Source organism: Prenolepis imparis, unplaced genomic scaffold, assembly GCF_030444845.1.
Source record: "Prenolepis imparis isolate NDT839.2.m4 unplaced genomic scaffold, iyPreImpa1.0 SCAF_5, whole genome shotgun sequence".
NCBI classification, from domain to species: Eukaryota; Metazoa; Arthropoda; class Insecta; order Hymenoptera; family Formicidae; genus Prenolepis; species Prenolepis imparis.
In genome coordinates, this window is record NW_028141163.1 from 16724364 (window position 1) to 16747678 (window position 23315).

Here is a 23315-nt window from a genome sequence, read left to right on the forward strand (position 1 = left end):
CCAGTTTCGGAGAAAATATCGCGCTCCCGATCTTCGATCCTGAGATTTTCGGATGTAAATTAAAGACAAGAATAAATCTCTTTCTCTTTTCAGACACGCGGAAAAAAATGTTAAGCTAAATTTTAGATGTAAATTTAACTAATATTTTTATGTCGAGTGTAATAAGAAATTTCCCGTTAAATTATAGTTAAAAAATAATGTTAGTTATTAGAGCAAAAATTTAAACTCGTTAATTAAATTTCGGGCGTAATATAGGGACATTTCTAAAATTATGGTAGCTAATATTTTTTTCCGTACACGTGATCGATAATCTACACAGAGAATTTTCTCTTAGAATTTACCCCGAAAATCATGATAATCGTGGGACAATATGGTATAGAAAGAATTTCTCTGATTAATATTTATCACAATAAAAATAATAATATCTATTACAATAAAATATAAAATATGTTTGATTAATTTTACTCTGCATTTAAAATTCTTACCATATTGTTCCACGATTACCATGATTTTCAGGGTAAATTCTAAGAAAAAATTCTCTCACAATCAGTGTATATATTCGTGTTTGATTAAAAAATTTAATTCGTAAAATTAAACTAGTTTCATGGGTCGAAAACACCCACAATGGATACTTCGTACTTACTACACCTCTACTTTTCCCTCTACATCCGCTGCGGAAATTATATGCAGCAGTAGGAAAGAATTCGGATAGCGTTTCGCGCGGGCGTTTCTTACGTTCGCGGAAATTCGGAAATCCGTTCGCATCCGCCGCGAATCTTTCGCAGGAAGCTGCGAGATCCCGGCGGAGATTACGAGGATCTATGAGGATGTGTCGTCTTCGTCGGATAGTAACGCGGAGGGTGGAGGGAGGGATGTGCAAGCTTCAGGCAGATGGGGGGTACGATGGGAGGGAGAGGCGGTACGGAGAAGCATCGGGAGGAAAATATTCGAGATTCCAGGGGAACCGCGTGATGACTCAATTTCGCAAAGACCGTTAAATGGCCCGCTATGAACCATGCGCCACCGCCGGCCGCGTTCCTTCTCTGTTTTTGAAGGCCGAACATTCTTCGCAGGGGGTCGGTTATGCCGGCTTAGGTATCTCCCCGTAGAACCGACTACAAAGAAGAGAGCTCCCCGGTTCATTTGACTTTTCTTATCTCGCGCCAGATCGATCGACGATTCTTACGAATCATCGTTTGCACGCGATCCTCATTTATTACTGAATCAGGGTCTAGTTTGAACGTCTTGTGCTTTCTTGTGCTCTGCACTTTTAAGCGTTTTACTCCAATCTGATTAATCTCCTTAGCTTCGAAAATATGTGAAGCACATAATGAGACTGAGAGGTCTTTAACACTATTAAAATTATTAATATTTCGTTTATGATATCTGTTAATCTAACTAATAAATAAAACAATTAATAAGAAATGATAAGATAGTAATTAAATAAACTTTAATAAACTTCGAACTTTTAGTCGCGAAATTTTGAATTATATTTAATATACATTGATCAACAACTTCATTACTTTCTTAATTGATTCTTCTGATATTTAGTCGAAATGCAATTTTAATAAAGTGTTCCTTTATGTAATCTAACGTCGACAATTAAGTGTTTTCATTTTCCATTGTCGGCTGTTATCGAATACAATCTCGTTTTTTTCGGCATCTACCCGTGCAAGCTTAGAAGCAATTTATTATCAAAGAAGGTAAGGCCCTTTTTTCACAAAGGGAGGAGCGTCGGATGACGAGGGTAGAAAAGGGGAACATGTAGGAGCCGTGCCCGAGGCACTTCTTCCCCACTTCAAGTCGAAGCGAAGATCGATCGTTGCCCGAACATGTAGATGAGATCGAGATCAGCGATCGACATCGGATGTACAAGACGAGTGGGGTAAAAGTAGCCTAAGGAGAGAAAAAGAAAAAAGTAGACGGAAGAGAAAGAGAGAAAGACACAGAGAGGAACAGAGTGGGGGATTGTACTGGATGCGCGACGCGACGAGCAATCAACGTAAATCACTTGGCTGATGCTCAATTTAACAAGAAGGGCCATTATGATCACGAACTCGAAGTAACGAGCACGAGGAGATCTCTCTCTCTCTCTTCTTCATTTATTTATAGCAAAGTGTATAAACTATCTACGATACCGAGTAAGAAGATACAGTTTGTTGCACATACGTAACGCTATTTTAAGAGGCCCCCAAGCGTTATTACCGGCTGATTGGAAATGACGGCGGGAAGTTTACACGGAAGAAATATGTCCCATTACAGGCTCGTTAGCGAAACGCTGAAGCAACGTGTGATTTCTCGTTGAAAGGATTCGGCGACAAGCGTTTCGCTAACTAGTGCATTTGTTTACAGGTTTTTAGACCGTATCCTGTAAAATAGTCGCGCTCATCAGTCAAAAAATTGTTCCCTCCCGACACAGCAATTATATCAGGGTTTGACTAAGTGGGCCCACTTTAAAAAACTTACTTAAAAACCCATTTATAAAACCCATCCAAAAATGCTAAAAATTTAATAATATTATAAATGAAGTATTTAATATTAATTAATTTTTATTTAATTTTTCTTATTTATTAATGTAATAGAAGGTCTATTAAAAGAATTAATTAAATTAAAAGAATTAATTAAATTAAAAGAATTAATTAAATTAAAAGAATTAATTAAATAAAAATTAATTCATAATAAGGAATTGTGCCAATTAAATAGCCAATTTTCTTAATCATTAGCGAATTATAAAAAATTAAATTAAAAAAATTAAAAAACCCAACAAAATCCCCAAAAACTTAATAAAACTCAAAAAAACCCAATAAACCTCAAAAAACCCGGTTTAAAAAAAAAACCCACTGGGCTGGGTTTCTTTTTAAAAAAAACCCGGGTTTTTTCAAACCCTGAATTATATACATACGAATCATCTCTGCTTATATAAATAATCTTATTCCTCTTTATTCTTATCCGTGTACATTAGAATGTTCAAATGCTAATTGTGTATACACAGAGAGAATTTTCTCTTTGAATTTACCCTGAAAATCATGGTAATCGTGAGACAATATGGTATGAGAGAAAGAATTTTATGAGAATTTCTCTGATTAATATTTATCACAATAAAATATAAAACATGTTTGATTAATTTTACTAAACTGCATGGTAAAATTAATCAAACATATTTTATATTTTATTGTGATAGATATTATTATTTTTATTTCCATACCATATTGTCTCACGATTACCATGATTTTCAATTCTAAGAGAATCTGTATCTATATTCATTAAATTCGATTTAAATTCCATACATTTTTTACGTAATTGATTGCAATTAGATTGTTGCGTACTAGCTTGTATTTGGATAAATGCATTTTGTGGAATAGATGGGGAAACTATCTGAAACCGACATCGTAATAGCATCGTAAACACATCGTCCCGGAGATGACGTTATAAAGGCCGGTGTGCGGCCAGCGTGCGGCCAGCGTGCGCTCATTAACTATATTAGATTTAGTGATCATCGTTAAACATCATGCTTCGATATAAATCTCCCAGCCGTTAGATTGGTTATCTGCTGAGTTACTATGTAACGGAGCTATGATGGACTCTTCTGCAAAATTAAATGGAAGACGAAGGGAAAATGTTTTGACAGAATGTTTTACGTTTTTCGCTATCCCGCTTATTAATTTATTCCTTCATCTATCAGACATGCTTGGGCATTTAGTGATTAAATTACTAGATAAGATATAAAAAAGTCTTGATTATTGAAACTACAAATTATGATTGATGTAAATTTTTTCCACACATCAAATAAATAAATTAAACAATTACATTTTCTGATCGGGTAAATTTTTATCAAAGTACCGTCACATCGTAAATATTTTATCATTTATATATATTTCGACTATATAATCAAATAGCTACTTTCACTCTTTTTATCGCCAAGTTATCGATTAAATTTCCCGATTAACATAAATATTATCGCGCTGACCGATTAATTTTCGTGTTTTCTCTCGAGTGTTTCTACAAGTTCTATTGTCGTCGTCGCGACTAGTCTTATTTTCTATAGGATTCTCGCGTTATCGAGTAGAGCTGCAAATTGTGCAGTTACGAGCTGCAATAACGGAGGGCACTCGCTCGAACGACCTTGGTGCTCGGTTGACGTCCTCGAGAGGGATCGCTTTTGACATGTCGAGGGCCCGAGAGGCTCACCAATGGTCCTCGGGGTATCCTGGACTTTACCACGAAGCACCGTCGCTAATCGATGGTTCACAAACAGTGCGCCTCATACCGGTCCTTCAACCAGCGAAGTGCGTTTAAGCTCGTTTGGTCAATTAGCAATTACTGAACACACCGCGACCTCGAGGGATAAGCACTCGAAAAGGGCTTCTTAAGCCATATTCACACCGGCTCGAAAATATTTCCGGACCGGAGAATCCTGTGTTCTCTCTTATTTAAATTTTCTTTAATCTCTCCGATCGATCTTTTTGAAAATTAAAATATTCCACGAATGTATTTTAATGTTTTTAATATTCTATATTATATATCTTGAATTTTTCATATTTTTGGAAAAATTCTAACATTAAAAAATAAGTTTATTGTTGCAACTGTGTTAGAAAAATTTTGAAAAAATATTAACTGTTAGATGAAACATTAAAACAAGCATAAGTTACGAAAAAAATTGCAAAAGACAAAATCTAGAATTTTTATTATAACTAATGTCATTATTTTGTGTTATTCAGTGTCTTAAAATATTACAATTCTCAGAACTCGCTAGTTTGGAATTCTTTTTCTTTGAAAGAAGCGATATGCGGCGAGTTTTCTCAAACATTCGTAAGAGCAGCGAAGGAAGTCGTCACTTATCTGATCGCGCGAAGAACGAGAAAGCCGAGCTACTCTCGCGTGGCCTCTAAAGGCACCCTAAAAAGCTATATGGGCGTGTATACTTTCGAGGCGAAAACCCGGAGGAGTAGAGGGGGGAGGGGGGGGTGAAGGCAAAAGTCGGAGAGGTTGGGAAGTCGATAAGTGTCCTTGCGCCCGAAGGAGGATCCTCTCGCATCTTGACACGGTGACCCCCACCCTGACGACCTCGACAAACTCCTACTACTACAAGTCTACTACAACAACCACTACTACTACCAGGCAAACCCTGCAACCCAGTCCGCTCCTTCTTCTTATCATCCCTGGGCGCCATTCCATCCATCTTCCTTTCTTTCCATTTTCTTCGGCGCTACAACCACTACTATCATCCTCAACATCGCCACCGACACACTAAGAGCGAGAAAGAGAGAGAGAGAGAGAGAGAGAGAGAGAGAGAGAGAGATCCACTGGCATGGCACCACCATACCAGGATCTGTCGGCAACCCGCCCTCGCCCCCCTCTCCACTTCCGCGCCCCGTATACTCGCTCCCTTTCCGGGACCCGTACACCACCCCTTCCTCCGCGCCGACCCTCATCCCCGACTCCACCTCATGCTCTGTTCACTAATTGCACATTCTTCGCATAGTTTCGCCATCCCCGTCCCCTCGCCAACCCTCTCCTCGAGGGTGGAGAGAGGTCGAAAGGGGAAGGGGAGGATAGCAAGCCCTCGACACACAACTACCGCCTGTGTCTCTCTCTCTCTCTCTCTCTCTCTCTCTCTCTCTCTCTCTCTCTCTCTCTCTCCCTCGCCCTATTCCGGTTCTCTACCCTCTTCTCTCCCTTTACGACCTTCCGTCTTCTTCCCTCCTCGTCAACTCACATGTACCTTGTACATGCCCCCCTTCCCCTCCGGGTACGTCCTTGTCGACCCGTTTCATCTTGCAGCCCCCTCGCTAGCACCGCTACTTCCCAACCCTCGCGCGAGCATCTTCCTTTCTACTTTCGCGTTCCGTTAACTCAGTGAGTCTTTCCTCGCTCTCTCACGCGTATTCGTATGCGTGCTCGCTAGAGACACGAACGAGTAGGTGCACGCAAGTAGGCGTGATTTTCTTCAGAGTTTGCGAGGTCGGATTCTACAACGATCCCGTGGAAGCAGCCGATTGTACGTGCAAGCTTCGTACGTCACTATTAGATTAATACATGCTATATATGCGCGAATGACATTTGCGTTTTACGTAAAACATATGGATTAAAAATCGCGAGTTAAATTCTTGTTATACTCTTTAAGTGAACTTTTACATGCCAAAACACGAAGAAATCGAAAAGATACTTTAAACATATCTGAAAATACATTTTAGACAAATAATTATTGAATGATCTTAAAGACAACTTTCTAGCTACTCCAATCTTTTTCGATAACTAATAAATCAAATGAATTTCAAGTTCTCTGCAAAATATTAATAATTTTTAAAGAACTGGGAAAATTATGCTCTAGGTTTCTTTGGTTCAATAATCGTCTTATAAATGAATCGCATCTCGCGAAATTTATTCACGAATCTAAAGAGTACGTTCTTTTTTGTCTTTCTCGAAATGAAATTGAGATACTTAACAGCATCATCTCTCTCTTCTTCTCTCGCCCTAATTTATAGCCTCGAGAGATTCTTCGATATTACATCAAAATTTATTTTATTTTTCTAACAAACATATCGCAAGATTTCAAATTTCAATCAACAAAAGTTTTCTCACAAATCTCGTTTCAAATATTAACGAATGCAAAAAACTTTATCCGCATATCTCTATTCAATACTTTGATTATTCAACCTTTAAATATCAAATGCACATCTATCTTTACCCTTTAAACAGACGTAAATCTATCCTTGAATCACGATATTGAAAATGATAGTCGATTTATTGCATAGTCGGTCTTTTTCTTTTATCTTTTGCTTGAAACTTTACAAAGTTCAATAGACAAAAAGTATAACAGCAGGTGCAAAGATGCACACACGAATCGCAAACATCAGCCTTTATGTCGACGGACTTTGTTGGCAGAAAATTTATTTCCCGCTTATACCAGTCTCAAGTTAACCGGCTTTCCTTTCTCCAATATATCCTCTATTCAATTTCTGATCGTTCGTAAGCCAGAATGCAAGATCGCACTTAGCTTCGACATTAGACGGGGAAGTGAGAGTGAACTCAAACATCATTTTTTTATGCTCAAAAGAAAAAAAGAAAACGAGAGAAATTCCTGTGATGTTGAACTAAAATTCTCACCTAATAATATTTATTATTTACAGCATCTGTTTTTTTTTATTTTTGATATGTTTTACATTTTAATATTATGAGAGTAAATTAAAACTAAATAAAATATTTCCGATATTAAATATTTTATAAATATCTAATTCTCACAATTCTTTCTCTGGTCTTCAAAAAAGCAATAAATATCGCAAACAATATATACATATATAATGCTTACTTGTTTAATCAATATACCATATAATTTTTTAATCTTAAAATGTCTTTAAAATACATATCGCAGAATAAGTGTGTCGAACTAATCATTGACATACGATTATTCTTCTTCTTTTCTATTCCTTTAATCCACTTAGCGAGCCTTAAGCAACCTCTTTGATAGAAAAAGAATTTCTATAGTTAACTTGTTTCCTATTCTATATATAGGTTTTTATTTAAAAAAGACCTAAACAAATATTGTGTAAACATAAACATATACGGCGAAGAAAAATCTATTTGACTATTTGATTTGAGTGATACGCTATACCCAAACTTGCTTTGAATACACGTTTGATATGTAATCAATGTCGAAACTTCATCGTCAGGCCGCTTTACGCGCGAGTTACAACGCTGTGGGTGGCTTGCCGTATAAAATATATATCTTTAAAATATATCCTGAAGCGTAAACGTAGAGTAGAGCAACGCGACGGAATCGCATTCACTAAATCCCATTTGCTACTCCTACGCAACGAAAACGAAGAATCGAATCGCGTCGTTGTTCTCTTCCCTTTACGATGCCACCGCGTCGTTGTTGTTTTCGTGCGCAATTTTCATGATATACAGGCGGACGATTTTATCCCGCCGTGGTAGTTTTGCGGACGATGCAGGATACGCCCCGACTCGTATACACACCGGGTGTCTCGGTAAAAATTGAGAATTCGTTTATTCGACGCGGTTAAAAAATCCGATATAAAAAAAGATGCGTACAAAATTGACTGGACTGTCGTCGTAATTTTTGATATTTTAGCGTCTCAAATATCTCGATAATCTCTCGAAACTCAAGTAAACTGTTTATAAAGATATGAACGCGTTTCCCCACTTCAGATTTATGCGAAATGAAGACTCTGATATTGTCAATCTCAATAGAAGCAATTTTGAGAATTGCAGAAAAAAATCTCATATTCAAATTAACCAAAGATTACGCTCGATTACTCTCGTATGTCTGACTTTTGGGGCACTAGATGCGTTTAGGTCCGCCGGAAGGCAACCCGCTCGTTTCCGAAACCTGGATATCGGTGCGAGCGGTCCTGCAAGGCGCGCTCGTAAAAGGCGCTCGTAAAATGGAAAGGGATTAAAGCACCACCCAGAGTTTCCCTACACACGAGAGGTGGATGGCGGTGCGTGCGGAGAGAGAGAGAGAGAGAGAGAGAGAGAGAGAGAAGGAGAGTAGATGGGTGGGCGACGAAGTATATATCCACGGATTTACGAGGACGATAAACGGGATTATACGCCTTCCGTAAACCTTGAAACGATCTTTCGAGTGAGCGCATAGTTTGCGTAAGGGCGATGTTTCTCTCCGTCCTCTACTTTCAACCCTCCCAACCCCTTCCGTCTCCTCTTCGCGACCGTATCCCTCTTTTTTTTCTCGCTCGCGCGATTGTCCTGCATCCGTTTCGTTCTCTTTCGTCTTTTCGCACCTGCGTCTCTCATTTACCGTTTTTATACTCGCTGTGTCTCATCTTCATTACGATGTCGCTAAAATGTTGTAGAATCCTCGCTTTATTGCCGCGTTGTTCTTTTGCGGTCTTCGACTAGAAATGTTCTTTCCGATTTTTTGAAACAAGGATATATTCTAAGGAAAACGAAAGGAACCTCTATTATAGATGAATCAAATAATATATATAGGAGAAAAAATATTATATTAAATATTATATTAAAATAAAAAAAATTTATATAATATATAAATAAATATCCATTTTATTTTTGTTTTTCGTTATGTGACTCCTCACGTTGGAATAACACAAACTGTAAACAATTAAATTTGAGAAGTTAGAGTTGGAATAATTAGCATTATAAATGCATAAGAATCTTTTCAATGAACATTTTGTTTGAATGAATATCTAAAAGAATGTTTGTAGGATATTCTCGTTACGCGGAAAATTACGCGAAACTGCACAACATTTTATCTTATTAATGTTTTTTCTTTTATTTTTTCTTTGATGCATTATTTTACACCATTGTTTATATACATATATGTCTAATTTATTGAATAAAAGAACGAAAAAAGGATGTAATGCAATGATCAAATAATAAAGATTATTTTATATATGTATATAATTATCTTTATTATTTGATCATTGCATTCTATCTTTTTTTTTTTTTTTTTTTTTTTTATTTAACGTATATGTATTGTATACATTGTTTTTTTCTTTTCCTATATTTTCTTTTCAATTTTTATAATTACATTATTATATTCGTGAAAATGCGTTCTATAATATTTTAACAGAGGTTACCTTTGTTTTCCGAATTTTAAATTAATTACGTATTATATTGCTCGTTCGTTGAGTATATTTAGCCATTTTTACATTGTCTCGTGAACCGTTTCATCTTTCCTGTTTTTTTATACCGTCTTTTTTTTCCCTATTTGCACCTTGTCTCATTCTCTCTCTCTTGTTCTGTCTCTCCATTACTACGCTACACTAATATTATAAAATTGTCGCGACTTTATTACAGTACAACGTTGCAGTTTTATTTTCTTTTCCTTCCTCTCTGTTGGCCTCAATCTACATGCTTTCAAATATTTTCGCATTTCTTCTTATTCCACCGTCTTGATTTATCTTTATGCCGCATCGCGCTCAAACGTTACAAAATTGTGTAATTTTATTGCCAACCGTGCCTTTCGTATTTTATTAACTTTCCTGCTTTTCTCGATCGCGCTTTCTCTGGCGCTTTTCCTACGCGGCATCTTTATTATCGTGTTACTATAATATCTAATAATTATGCAATCTTATTATGCGCCTTTCCTTTGACTCTTTATCTTGTTCTTGAATACGTTTCCTTTTCGATAATATTTAAAAAAATTTTTTATTCGAGCTACCCTCAATCTGACTTTTCGTTTTCTTGGTGCTTTATAGTATTATTGTATTATACATTTAAGAATTTTTTTCCTCGAGCATTAAGCCGATTACTGCATCAATTATTCGTTGAGGGACACGGTTGTCCATTTTTACATTGTCCTTTAGGTAAAGATCGGCAAGAGGCGAGAGCAGCCAACAGCAGCAAAATACCCGCGCAATCTGAATTATTAAACGGCGAAGGCGGAAGAAGAGAATAGCAATAATCTCGAAAAGGCAAAGGGAAAAAAGGGGTGATCGCTTCGGCCGGCTCGAAGGCCTTTTCCGCCGCTCTATTCTTCCATATATATTTCTGAAAATGCGATCGGAATAGGAAGAGAGAAGGAGAGAGAACGTCCTCCGTGAATTAATATTCATTACGTCGCGCAACGCCAAAGCGCTCTCTCGCCCTGTACAAATATGAAACGACGTACTTGCGCTAATTAAAATACCTGGTTGCTTTCTTGGGCGGAGAGACCGCCCTACCGTCCTTTCGCTCGCGAATATAGCCGGAAGAAGAGACGGTTCCCGTGCAAAATTAATGGCGCGCAACGGGTGGTGTTTGCATCATCGACGCCTTTGAGGCATTTTAATATCATGGAGATCAAATTTATACAGGGTGAGCCGAGAAAAACGCGCCACTATACTTTTCGAGACTTCATAAAATCTCAATGGTTTCAGATGTCCTATCATCTTGTGATATATTTTAATTATAGGATTTATATATGCTTATACGCACAAATAATAAGTGGTTGGCCGATAGATAATTAATATGCAAAATATATGGTTTTATATCTAGAAAATTCTGAAAGGTTCTGATTGCAGCGGTAGATAAAAAGTTATCTGATTATGATTTTTTAAATGTAGATTAAAAAAATGCAGAGTTCTTAATGCATTATATATATATAGATCTTGCTGATTTGATGGCGTTTAATTATTTCGAATTTTTAATTTTAAATAAGAATAAAGTAATTTCAATTTTATTTAATTAAAAAAAATGAAGTATTATTTATTAGATTTTCTTTTTCTTTCATTTTATTTTCTTCAGTTCCTTTCAGAGTTGTTATGTAAGCAAGCGAAAAAAGTTTCAAGGTCCAGAGAGTGTAAGGAAAAAGAAAAAAGTGTAAAAATACCGGATTAATCCAACACATTATTAAAAATACTTATGTAATGAAATTCTAAGAAGATAGAAATAATATGCATTTTCATATTTATAGAGTTCAAGATTATGAAATATAGATTTTAATTTGCATAATTCTTTGCAACGAAATACGAACATTATTTTCAAACTAGAACACACATATATATATATATATATATATATATATATTTCTTTTCATTGAAAATCTCATATGTCTACCGTATTAAAATTTGAAGCCAGTTATATTAGGATCGATGAGATTCAATCCTTGGAAAAAATTAAAAATTAAAAATTAAAAAAAAAAAAAGGATCTCTAGGATCGAAAACAAATCGACTCGCTGGAACCGTCTCTCTTCAGAAAGGGAGAGAGAGAGATCTCTCGGCGATTCTTTCGCGTTTCCGCGAGACGACAGGCGGACGTGCCTACGGGGGCCCGCAAAACAACCAAGGCGCCGACTACGAAATGCCAGGCAGGGTAACGCGCGGTGTCGACGAGCGTCGGCGGACAACGACGGCTGGCCTGCCTGCCTCCCCGTCGTCGTCGTCGTCGTCGTCGTCCGGGAGCTATTATACGCTCGAGTTTAATTAAACTCTGCGAGATGTCAAAGGACTCGGCCATGCCCGGCAAGACGGACAATGCGGACGCAGATTATTACATCCCTCGTCGAGCTATCCAGCACCCGCGTCTGCTGGACCACCGAGGAAACTGTGTGTATCAACACATACGTAATTTCGCTCGTGGTTATGCAGATATACATATATACACGGCTCTGTCACGGTAACCGGAAATATTTTGCGCCTTCCTACGTTTACATTCACTGATGCAAGTATATTTTAGTCTGTGTATATGTATATATAAAAATGTCATGAAATGTATGTGAGTCGTCAGTTTAGAAATAATGTAAATAGATTAATTTTCGATAAAAATAATCTCTCTCGGTAGAGACTTCTGTAGATTTCTAAATGTTTCTAGTCTATTGACTGTTCAATTGGCGCAAGTATATTTCACCCGGTGGTGACTGAAGATAATACTGTGTTAAATACATTAAACGCGACACTTTTTAATCGTAATGTGTTTAATTTCATAATGTGTCTGCAAACAATTCTTTAGATATTCCTAATTTTAATTACTTCAACTATATTTAACTTGATAAAATTATAATTTTAGCTATATTTGCAACAAAAAATTTTAATCACGCGTGTTTAAAAAGTAAAGCTATTAAAAATACTTACAAAAGTTCAGAATGTTTTTATACGGTTGCTTCTCGTTTTCATTCGTTGTAAAATTTGGTTAATAAAATTACAAAGTATATATAGGGATCAATTATGTATAAAATATTATATTATCAAGTATTTTTTTTATTTGTGTATATTCCGCGAATATTTTTACCGCTCAAAAGTATCCTGTCAAGCGGAAAAAATTGAGAAACATTGTGTTACTCTGTATCCGATGTGTATCTGCGCGCGGTCGAGAAAGTTTGATCTCTCAGCGATTCGTCTTACTCGTCTCGTCTCGTCCGAACGGAGTCTCCTTGCGGAGGAGAGTTCGCAGTGTCGTGTCAATGCCCATAATTTCACGCTTCGACGGCCGCTCGGTATCGGATTATTGGATCGGATATCGAGGAGGAAGGAAGAAGAAGAACTCGGCAATCGGTGCCATGTCGCTACGGCTGCGAAAAGGAGCAGAGTGGATGTCCTTAGGAGGAAGAAGCTCCCCCGGGGGAACCAGAGTCGGCTCTGCCGGTCGCTTCGGAAAGCATGAAAGAACGTTGAAATTGCGCTTCCGTATCTCGTTAACGCGCTCCCGGACTCGCCACGCGAAATTATCCGCCTGACGCCTTTTTATTTCGTAACCGACACCGATTCCAGCAACGTTGAACAGTTAGACGGTCCTTATTTTGTCGAGCCATTTCATATCAAGAGTTCCTCTTACCTAAATCATCCTTCTGGTAAAATTCGTCGCTTTATAAGATCACTAAGGTTGATTGGTACTTGTCGTTTGAGATCATATTTGCTTACGTAAACTGCTAATCTAAATAATTAATTTGCTTTTTAACACTCTCGATGTTTTCTCTTTTCTCGTGCCCTTTCTCTATCCTTTTTCTGTAGCTTTCTTAATTTAATTTCATTTAAAAACGAATAATTTAGAATTAAGATAAATGTTAAGCTGGATATTATTAATTCTATTAATTTTTATTTACTTTTATTTACCGTATTTACAAGCTCTATTATTTTTTGATTATAGTTCGTCTAAATGTAAAACAAGTCTATTTTACTCGCGATTTCATATCGTTTAATATGTGTAATGAAATGACTGCTCTTGATTCAGCGTTGCTTTCATTATATTTTCTCGGATTTTTTAGTTAATAAAATTCTACCGTTTCTCATATCAATTTCGAACGAAATATTCGATATATGTAATATCAAATAATCGATGAATATAATAAATAAATATCTGCAAGCTCTCTTTTTTTAATTTCGCTATTCTCGATTTCAAAATTCGATAATTTAAAAATAGATAAATAAGCATTATATATATATATATATTTTTTTTAAATATTATATAGTCTTATTCTTTAATTAATTCTCTCTCTCTATCTCTCCCCCGCCTCCTCTCTTTTTCTTTCTCTATCCAAATGGATTTCGCTTTAAATAAAATTTTGATCCGAGAAAAATAATTAGGAAAAAATAATTTGTGACTAGTCGTATGATTCTCAATGATATTCGCTGAAGAATAATCAGAGCACGACTTTTGATGTGTTCTGAACCTCGAAATTCATTGAGACTGCCGTATCGCCGCGGTGACCAAAGGTTCCAGAATTGCCGGGGAAAGCGTCGGAGACGCTTGAGACACCCTCCTTCCGCCGGTCAATAACTGGACACTACCACCTCTTCCTCCACGCACTATACTCAACAGTGGTTTGCGCGCACTCACACTATCTCCCACGATCCTTCTACTATACCTTCTTAGGCACTTGTACCGATATATAGGGGATCGGGATCCTATCGCGCCACGAAGATAGCACCAACAGTTCGAAATAGGGTACTTATGAATGTTCAAAAATGCTCTTTTCCCGTTTTTAGGAGTCGTTGGTTTAAAAGTGAAAAGTTTCATCTCAAATGATAAGATTTTTCAGCATTACACAGCGCTAACTTATCATTTATCTAACAAGAAGTAAAATCTATAAATTTTGGGAAGAAAAATTAAGAAGGTGGGTTCATTATTATCTAGTCGTTGAAATGCTTTTCTCCTTAAACATCGTTACAAGTATCATCAAGCATTAATTATATGTTAGAAATTTTATCAGGATTTGATATTTCTTTTATCCGTGAATGTTAATGACTGGAAGATCAATTTTTCTCACTTGAAAAATTTTGTTTTTACATGGAATTGTTGCAACATGATATCATTGTTGTGAAAATTACTTGTTTCTCCTATGAACTGATTAGCTTCAATATCTTACTTTAAAGGATCAAGGCGAAGAAGCACTTGACTACGTTAGATATTATGACTGCTTTAATCTCCTCGTTACTCTCGGTGATGCACTCCATACACAACAGTAAGCCTTATCTAATCTCTCTAGGAGCTTTTAGCAAACTATCTAAATATGTTCCCAGAATACGGCTTTGTCTAAAATGTTCTCAGATAGATGCACGGAGTGTTGCACACAAAGCGATGCCGGACAGACATGAAAAAGCATATCAAAGACGAGAAAAAGTTGCGTCAGAGAACTTTGAGGAAACTAGAGGAAAATCATATCAGTAGCTCGCGAAACGAGAACAATCGATATCGCTTTATGTCACAAAGAAGTAAGAAATATTGCACGAATAGATGTAGGTCATTTATCTTTTTGTCCTCCGCACATCGTGGAATCATATTGGTCGTTCTCCTTTCATACACGGAGAAAATATTGTAGTAAAAATTACAATATAATATTTGTAATTACAGAGATCATATAGTATAACTTATAAAATAAATCACAATATTTTTGCTCAATAATATTATATAACGTTTTATATTTTACAAAAGAACATTCTAATTATTCAAATATTTTGATGCATGAAATAAATAATTTAAAAAATTTACACGTTTTATAATAAATATCTTAATATTGTTAAGATAAAATGTTGTAAAAGGCAATGTATTTTTCATGTAATTTGGACTGTAAAATTTTCTCCGTGTAGTGTATGTACATATAACATTATAAAAACTGATTTTTCGGTACGTTCATTTTTCATTTCGATGTTTTTATAAAGTATGCAAATTTCATCAGAATGAAAGTTGTATGCATATGTATATGAAAAAGAGTATTATTTTTCAATTACAAATTTTTAAAAATGCATACTAAAATGTATTCTACATATATACATAAAATATATATATATGTATAGAAATTTTTTTTACATACTAAATACATCGTGCAAACAGTTATGTTATCACATCTATCACAAAATTAAAACATAATTAAACACAATTAAAACAGTATTAAAAAAAAATTAAATCATGGAATTGAATTTTTTAAAGGCTTGTCTAAGACTCTTTGGTATCAAAATGAAAGGACAATAAATTTTATTATTATTGTAAAGAATTTTCTACATTTCTTCGATAAATTAGCGATTGCTCTCGCGAATGAAATATTATTGTAAACCGAGTGTGCGGATAAACGAATGACAGCACGATCGCGGAGAATCGATCTACGATCGCGAGATTCGGCGTCCACTACGGCGCGATTTCTCGGTTGCAATGACGCTCGGACTCGATGACCCATAAACCAGGATACGATGGCGCACGTACGGCTCGGCCTCATAAGGCGCGTAGGAGCGCGAGAGTACGTGATCGCGAGATCACGTGCCATCCCAGTAACGGACGAGGGATAGAGCTCTCTACGTGTTATTAGCGATCAGATAAATGCCGAGGCGTACCGTTGTATGCTCGCACGTTCCTGCATCATGGTCCGGGGGATATATCTCTCTTGTATTTCATATTAGATTCGCATACGAGAAATAATCCGCGTATATATAAGGCGCACGTCAGACGCCAAGAGATTGCGAGATCGTATCGCTCTGTACAAGAATGAAATGGTAATTTCTAATCAGACCACAACACATGTCTCAAAAAAAAAAAAAAATAATATCTATGCAAAAAGTTCTGGAGACAATTTGAGAGAAAAAAGGAGGAATATTGATTTCAACTCTCGTTGAGAGATTCGTTCCCGAATTAATTTCTTTTCTTTTGGGGGGATGCAAATGCAGAATACATTCTGTATATTATTATGCAAGGGATTACAAGGTACCCGCCCAATCGATTAATTTAGCATGAATGTCTCCGCGATTCATATCGACGAGGAGAGATTGATCAGATTTGCCACGCAGATCACTTAAGCGGTCGCGGATAAAGACCAGGTGGGTAGGTCGGTCGATTTATCTGTTTAAATACGACCCGGAGCGATGCAGACCCGAGCTCGCCAACTCGAGTTCACAACAAGCGTCAGGCTACCTGTTCCTTCTCATTCATTTGTTTGCTTCGTCCGTCCCGTTTTACCTCGCAGCTATCGACGCAAAGCCGACTAAAAGATATTTAAATACGTAATCTCGGGAGGACGATAACGCGTCGTTATAAACATCATTGATTTGTTTCCGGTGCATTCAATTTGGTCCCTGACAATCTTTCTCATTATTTTTTTTTGTTTTAACAAATGGCCATTTTTGGTACGCAATAATAAAGATTTGTAAATAAATCGTACAATTGCTAAAAAAATTTCCCTCCATAAAATTTGACGACAGAGAAGGAAGAGCAAACAGTATTTCGACATCACAATATTAAAAGTATCGTTAAATGTTTGATTAATTTTACTATGCAGTTTAGTAAAATTAGTCAAACATGTTTTATATTTTATTGTGATAATTATTAATCAAACATATTTTTAAAATTCTTTCCATACCATATTGTCTCATGATTACCATGATTTTCAGGGTAAATTCTAAGAGAAAATTCTCTGTGTACAACTTTAAATTTTAATAATTTAAATCGGTATCAAAATATATATATTCCCGATTGTCATAGTTGATAAATATTTATGACGTTAGTATGTATAAAGACATAATTCGCAATCGAGAAACCAATTTATTTCTTCCTCAATTATCCATCGATTCATTCACATCCGGCGTTCTCGATTAGCGTAAACGTACAGCGATATATCGCGGGAGGAAAGAGAGAGAGAGATTGCGTCGCGATATCGAGCGAATCTTGTCCCGGTGGGGGAAATTCGATAGATCGGAAAATCTATTCAAAAGCTTCTCCTCTCTCGTGTGTATAGTCGCTCGCGGAGCAGAGCGCCGTATCTCGGCGATCGTGTAATATTACTTGGTAAACGCCAGCGGGCGGACGGACGCGGGAAACTGGCAGAAGAACGAGCTCTGGAGCTGGACGAAAGGAGGGCAGGGGAAGGAAAAGAAGAGAGGGCGGTAGGAGGTGAGAGGCAAAAGGGGCGAGGAAATTTGCAAGAAACTATATTTACGGAGTTCGTTCCGGAACATTGACCCGCGGGAGAGAAGTTACACCGTTGGAAGTCGCTGCTCCGGAGGTGTTCCGCGAGACCGCAGCAGCGACGCGGTAATTTTTCTTTTCTGATGTATAAGCAAGAACCTAAAACGCTCCTCTAAACGCGTCCTCCTCGCTAGTTGTAGCCCGACGACGACGATGGGGACGGAGCCGAGCCTTTTATTTCTGCTGGTTTATTGGATGCCGCGAACCTAAGGACGAAGGATCTAGTCTTTCCGTGGGAAGGGACGATGCGGTTTCTTTCCGCTTGGACGAAGGAGCGCTTGGAGAGAAGGAAAGAGAGAGAGAGAGAGAGATCCTTTCCACCTCGGCAAAACGGCCACAAAGAATATCGAGACCCTCCTCCTTCTTCCCCTCGCCTGTCCGATATGCCCGCAGCTCCGACACAGGAAGTCCACTTTGACATTGTTCGTAGACTATCGACTGCGCTCGCAAAAAGTTGCCGCGTTCACCGACAAGCGGAGCCCGAGAGATTTTCGAAAAAGACCCAGAGCTTGGCAACATGTATCACGGTGATTTCGTAATGTCTCGCCCTTTTGTAAAGCGCGATAGGTTTATGAGGCGAAACAAGTGGAATTTATATAGCGAGTGGAATTCTCTCTCTCAGGCGGTTTTTCAGATGTTCCCATCAAGGACAATTAACAGGTCTTCGTTAAATTTCTATAGAACGGCTTGAACGATGCTTTATCGGCCGGATTATATCAGATCCGATTCTCTCTTTTTCCGCAGTCGTTTGCAGGATTTTTACGATAAACTGACGTTTCGGAGCTTTGTTATTTCTTCAAACTTGTAAAATACGTTTTTGGATGGAGATATTTTTCCATATTTTTCCATTAGCTTTAAAAATTCATTCTTACAATTAAATGATGCATCGCGTGCATTTTTATCCTTTAATTCGTGAAAAATAATTTCGATATCTTTGAATGAATAATGAGTCTTTTCATCGATTTATTTTTCCCTATTTCTTTGTGCATGATCTTTCGCGAAATCTTCGAATTGTTTTCATCATATTTATTATCAATAACGGTAGTGCGCTGCGCGTGATAAAATTTCTATGACTGACCGATTGGATTCTCCACTTCTCGTATCGCGTCGGGATCGTTTCTCGCCGGTGAAATCACGGTGTGGGCGTCGGCGTCTAAGATGAGAGAAAGAGACCAGGAAAAAGAAAACGAGCGAGAGAGGTAGGACGCGGAGGGTCGGGAAAGGTGCGGAAGGGTGATGGAGAAAGAGAGAGCGTCGAAGGAGGTAAATTGCCCCGAGATATTTAATCCCGCGGAAAGGCCGAGGGATCTCTCCTTTATTGGCTCGGCGAGTGAGCAACGACGGGGCAAGATAAGTCTCCCCGTCGGATCGATGGCCAATCGCGTTAAGCGATTTTCGCGCCTCGTTATCCTTTGTTTCCATCCGGCGGACGATCGGCTGCATCTCGTCGACGACGGCGACGCTCCTTCGTCTTTCGTGACGTCGAAAGATCGATCTTATATCGCGCGTTTCTCCCTTCTCTCTCTCTCTCTTTCTTTCCTTCATCGTCTATACGAAGAATTGCTGACTTTCGCATTCCTCAATGCTAGGGGAAAATTACCCCTGAAGGGTGAACGGTCCCGAGGAGAGAGAGAGAGAGAGAGAGAAAGCGACTTATCCACTCGACTTCCCGATAATCGACGACGAGGTAGCGCGCGAAAGCGATTTTCAATTGAGATACACCCCGCGCAACTTTGTACTTTAGGAATCACTCGTTTCATCTCGGCATATTAATTAGATTTGAGAGGCAGAGAAAACATTTTTCTGCAACAACATCTAGAAATGTGTGTGTATATAATATACATAGAGAAATCTATTCATTAATGGATATGTAATATTTAACAGTTCAATATTGATTAAACTTGTAATTAAAATTTCCTTCAAGTCTATTAAAAATGATCTAAAACATACAAATTTAATATCTATTAAAATATAATTTTTCCCCGAATTATCTAATCTTTAATATCGAACATTCGACATATATTTGTCTTACTGTTAAATTCTTTTTAAATAAAAATTAAAGAGAAAAATCAATTCTATCCCGATTTATATTTTCTAATATATTTTACTATAAATAGATGTTATAAAAAAATAATAATCCAGGTTTAAAATTCGATGAATGCCACTCGCTACGACTATTAAAATTCCTGTGACGTGAGAATGAAATGAGAATAGCAGCTATACGGCGCCGCTTCGACATCATTGTCGTCGCCGTCGTCGCCATCGTCGTCATCATCGTCGCTGTTGCTGTTTTCCATCCACCAGCAGCGACGACACGGAGGAGTCTGAATTAAGCTCCATTTTCATAGAGCTCGCGCACCACGATTGAATTGCCACCCGCTTGGCTTTTCGCGCCAAGTGCTTTCGGAAATTAAGCGACATTGTGCCCTAACGAATGGGATTCATGCGAATGCGGCCTACGTTCTCCTGTCGAACAGTCTGGAAAATTCGCTCACCAAGACTTAAGAATGAAAGGCAAGTGGCAGTATACGCGCAGGTTGCACCCCGCAAAATGCGGCGGGACCGGAGTCAATTTCAGGGTTCGTTTGCAGTCTTTTTTTCGGGAATAATAACACAGACTCGACGTCAATTATCCATCGCCTTGGAATTACCATCAAATCAACAATTTTAATTCTTTTAATTAAGGAAGAAATAGAATCATTAGTCTATTTTTGTTTTTAAAGGAATTTAAAAGTATATTATTTATATACAAGTTTAAATGTGTCTATTTAATTGTGGAACATTTTGAGATATACTACTTGTATTTCTCCCCTTCTTAAAAAATTGCACTTATGAATACATAATGTATAATGCTTTTGTCAAATGTAAAGCTTAAAAAATTCAATTTAATTTGTACAAATTGCATCCATTTGTTGCTCATCATTACTTATATTCTCAGAGATCTGAACATTGTTATATAGAATTCCTGTTCGTCAAAAGCATCGTACACCATGCTGACAATTTATTATCATTCCCCGTAAAAAAGAGGCAAAAATATACGACGGCGAATTTAGCGAGAAAAAAGGGAGAGAGAGAATTAATACAAAAGACGGGCAAAAAAAGGGCACAAAGTAGGAGTTCGCGCTGGGGCCGGAGAGGGCGAATATTCTCCTTCTCGAAGACGAGACGTTATTGCCCCAGTGGTGAGTTCATGGCGGTTAATGGTGGTGGTGGTTTACGGTGGTGGCCACACGGCGGTACCACCGGTCTCGTACCAAGCAATATCTGGTCAGTCACGTAGACTGACCTCAGCACCGGAGCAATAACGACGCCTCGTGTCTGAACGTTTCTCCGCCGTCGTCGTCCCGTACATATGAGAGAAAGAGGAGAGGAAACGAGCGGAGGAGGCTGCTTTCCGGTGGCGAACAGCCTTTTTTCCTCGGATTTTTCTCCAGCTGCTCTTAGATGCACTTTGTACGAACGCGAACGAACGAACGAACCTACAGCTCAATCGCTAAGCCAGATAATTCTTGCGAAAACGCGAGTATATTTGAATCGATCATCAATCATTAAAGCTGTTATATAAGACAAGTTTTTATATCAATTATTCGTCAATTATTAAAATTACATTATTGTCGAATCGGAAATTTTTTTAAAAACGGTAAACAATTTTTTTGTAATAAATTTATTAATTTATATTATCCTTTCATATTAATAATTTTTCTTTTATATTAATCATTTTTATATTAATTATATATAAATTAAATTTAAAAATAATTATAACTATATTGATTTTTATTTTAATGTAAAATAAAATAGCTATAAGGGATTTCGTGCTTTTCAAGTTCATATTATTTGTTAAGCGTTACGAACGTACTATTTAATCCTGCCTAATCTTCCTATTGAAATAATTTTGTCAGTTCTTGGTTTTATCATATATACGCATATATGGGGAATTTATGAATTTTTTAAATTCATAATAAAAGCGTCTTTATATAAAATAGAGATAGACAATAGAAGAAAGACGATAGACAAGAAAATTGCAGGACTCACCGTACATCTTCCCTTCGTCGGAAAGGATGATTTTGCGTCGACCGCATGGCGGATATATGGTAAGAGCTTCCTGGAAGCTCTGTTCGATATCCGGCGACCACACACCCTCCGCGTCCGCTGCCGACAGGTCCTTCTCGTCCTGAAAAATACGATCATCTAATTTAATGCAATCTAAGAATAGAGGGCGGACTATAATTACAGCACATCACTTGTAGTCATGTGTTTTCCATCCTTAATAATATTCTAACAATTATCATCGACCGAACAAAGTATAACATATTACACAAAATTAAATAGCTAATTTTACATAGTATAAATATAATAAAAGAGTAACATATATCTCCTGACATTTATAACAAATCATGCTGCATAATTGTGTTGTATTTTTAGTTGAATTTTTTCAATAATTAATTAATCCTTCATGCTTTCGTGTGAAGGTAAAGTCAAAGCGAATTAAGCTAATTTTCTATGCATTATTTTTCTTGTAAACAATCGAGCCAATAAATAGTTATTAAATATCTCCTTTTTCGACACAATTAATGGCAATTGGAACTCTTGCCAATTTCCGAGCGAAGCATTTCCCGTATTCCGAAAATACCAATTCCATCGCGATCATTCGTCACGTTCGTCACGATCGCATTTCGTCTAGCGGGAGAGTGTCTTCGCCGCGATGTACTTTGGCGACCTGGGCACGTTCGACACGAGAAAAGTTCATTTATCTACGATTCCGCCGCTGACCGCGCGGGCGTGCGATTTATCCCACCGGGTCTATCGCGAGCGAGTGGCTGGACCTCGGAGACCTTCATCCCTTCGAAACAAAGAATCTCCAGGAGCCGCGAAGCCACGTCTGGAACGTCCGATCCCTCTCGATTCTCTCTCTCTCTCTCTTGTCGAATCGAGTGAGCGCGTTCTATTTCCGTTTTTCTTTCGCACGTCCGTCTTATCGAATTTCGCGGCACGGTGTTCTACAGGATGTCTTCTATTTCGATCCAGCAAAGGGAGACTTTTTTTGGTGCGAATGTACGATACACGGGAACAACACCTAGTAGTCCACGGTAATCGTTGGAACCGGAATTTCAACGAATCTAAAACCTCCGTGCTGCACGAAGAGCCGAGAAACGGACGATTATCCCGGGCGTTTAGATATACCGAGAAGTGTGGAAAGGGTGCGAGGAAACACAAGCTTGTCCGTTCCGAGAACCCTAGTCACGTTCGCTATGTTCGATATAATATCGTCGAGCACGCAATCGAGAACGGGAGACTCTCCAGATGGTACGAAAAAGTCCTCGATTTGATCTCGTCCGCTTTGAGGATCGGGGACTAAGAGCAGAGATCAGCGATAAACGCTACCGCGAAGTGGTATTCCGCGTTCGTATGAATTGCTAAGTCAATGAGAACAGTTTACCGAGAATATTAA

General features: G+C 37.7%; 2 protein-coding genes across 13 annotated transcripts in view; one reads left to right on the forward strand and one right to left on the reverse strand.

Annotated features, from left to right (window-relative positions):
- Scalloped (TEA domain transcription factor 1 homolog scalloped) overlaps nucleotides 1-23315 on the reverse strand; it is a 175241-nt gene that overhangs the window by 23878 nt on the left and 128048 nt on the right. For all 12 annotated transcript variants that reach the window (XM_083038132.1, XM_083038137.1, XM_083038135.1 and 9 more), the window contains one exon: nucleotides 21899-22037. In XM_083038132.1, the coding sequence (XP_082894258.1) occupies nucleotides 21899-22037 (139 nt within the window). The remainder of the gene's footprint in view (nucleotides 1-21898; nucleotides 22038-23315) is intronic.
- LOC145936202 (uncharacterized) overlaps nucleotides 1-23315 on the forward strand; it is a 185927-nt gene that overhangs the window by 4961 nt on the left and 157651 nt on the right. The gene's annotated exons all lie outside the window — the stretch shown is intronic.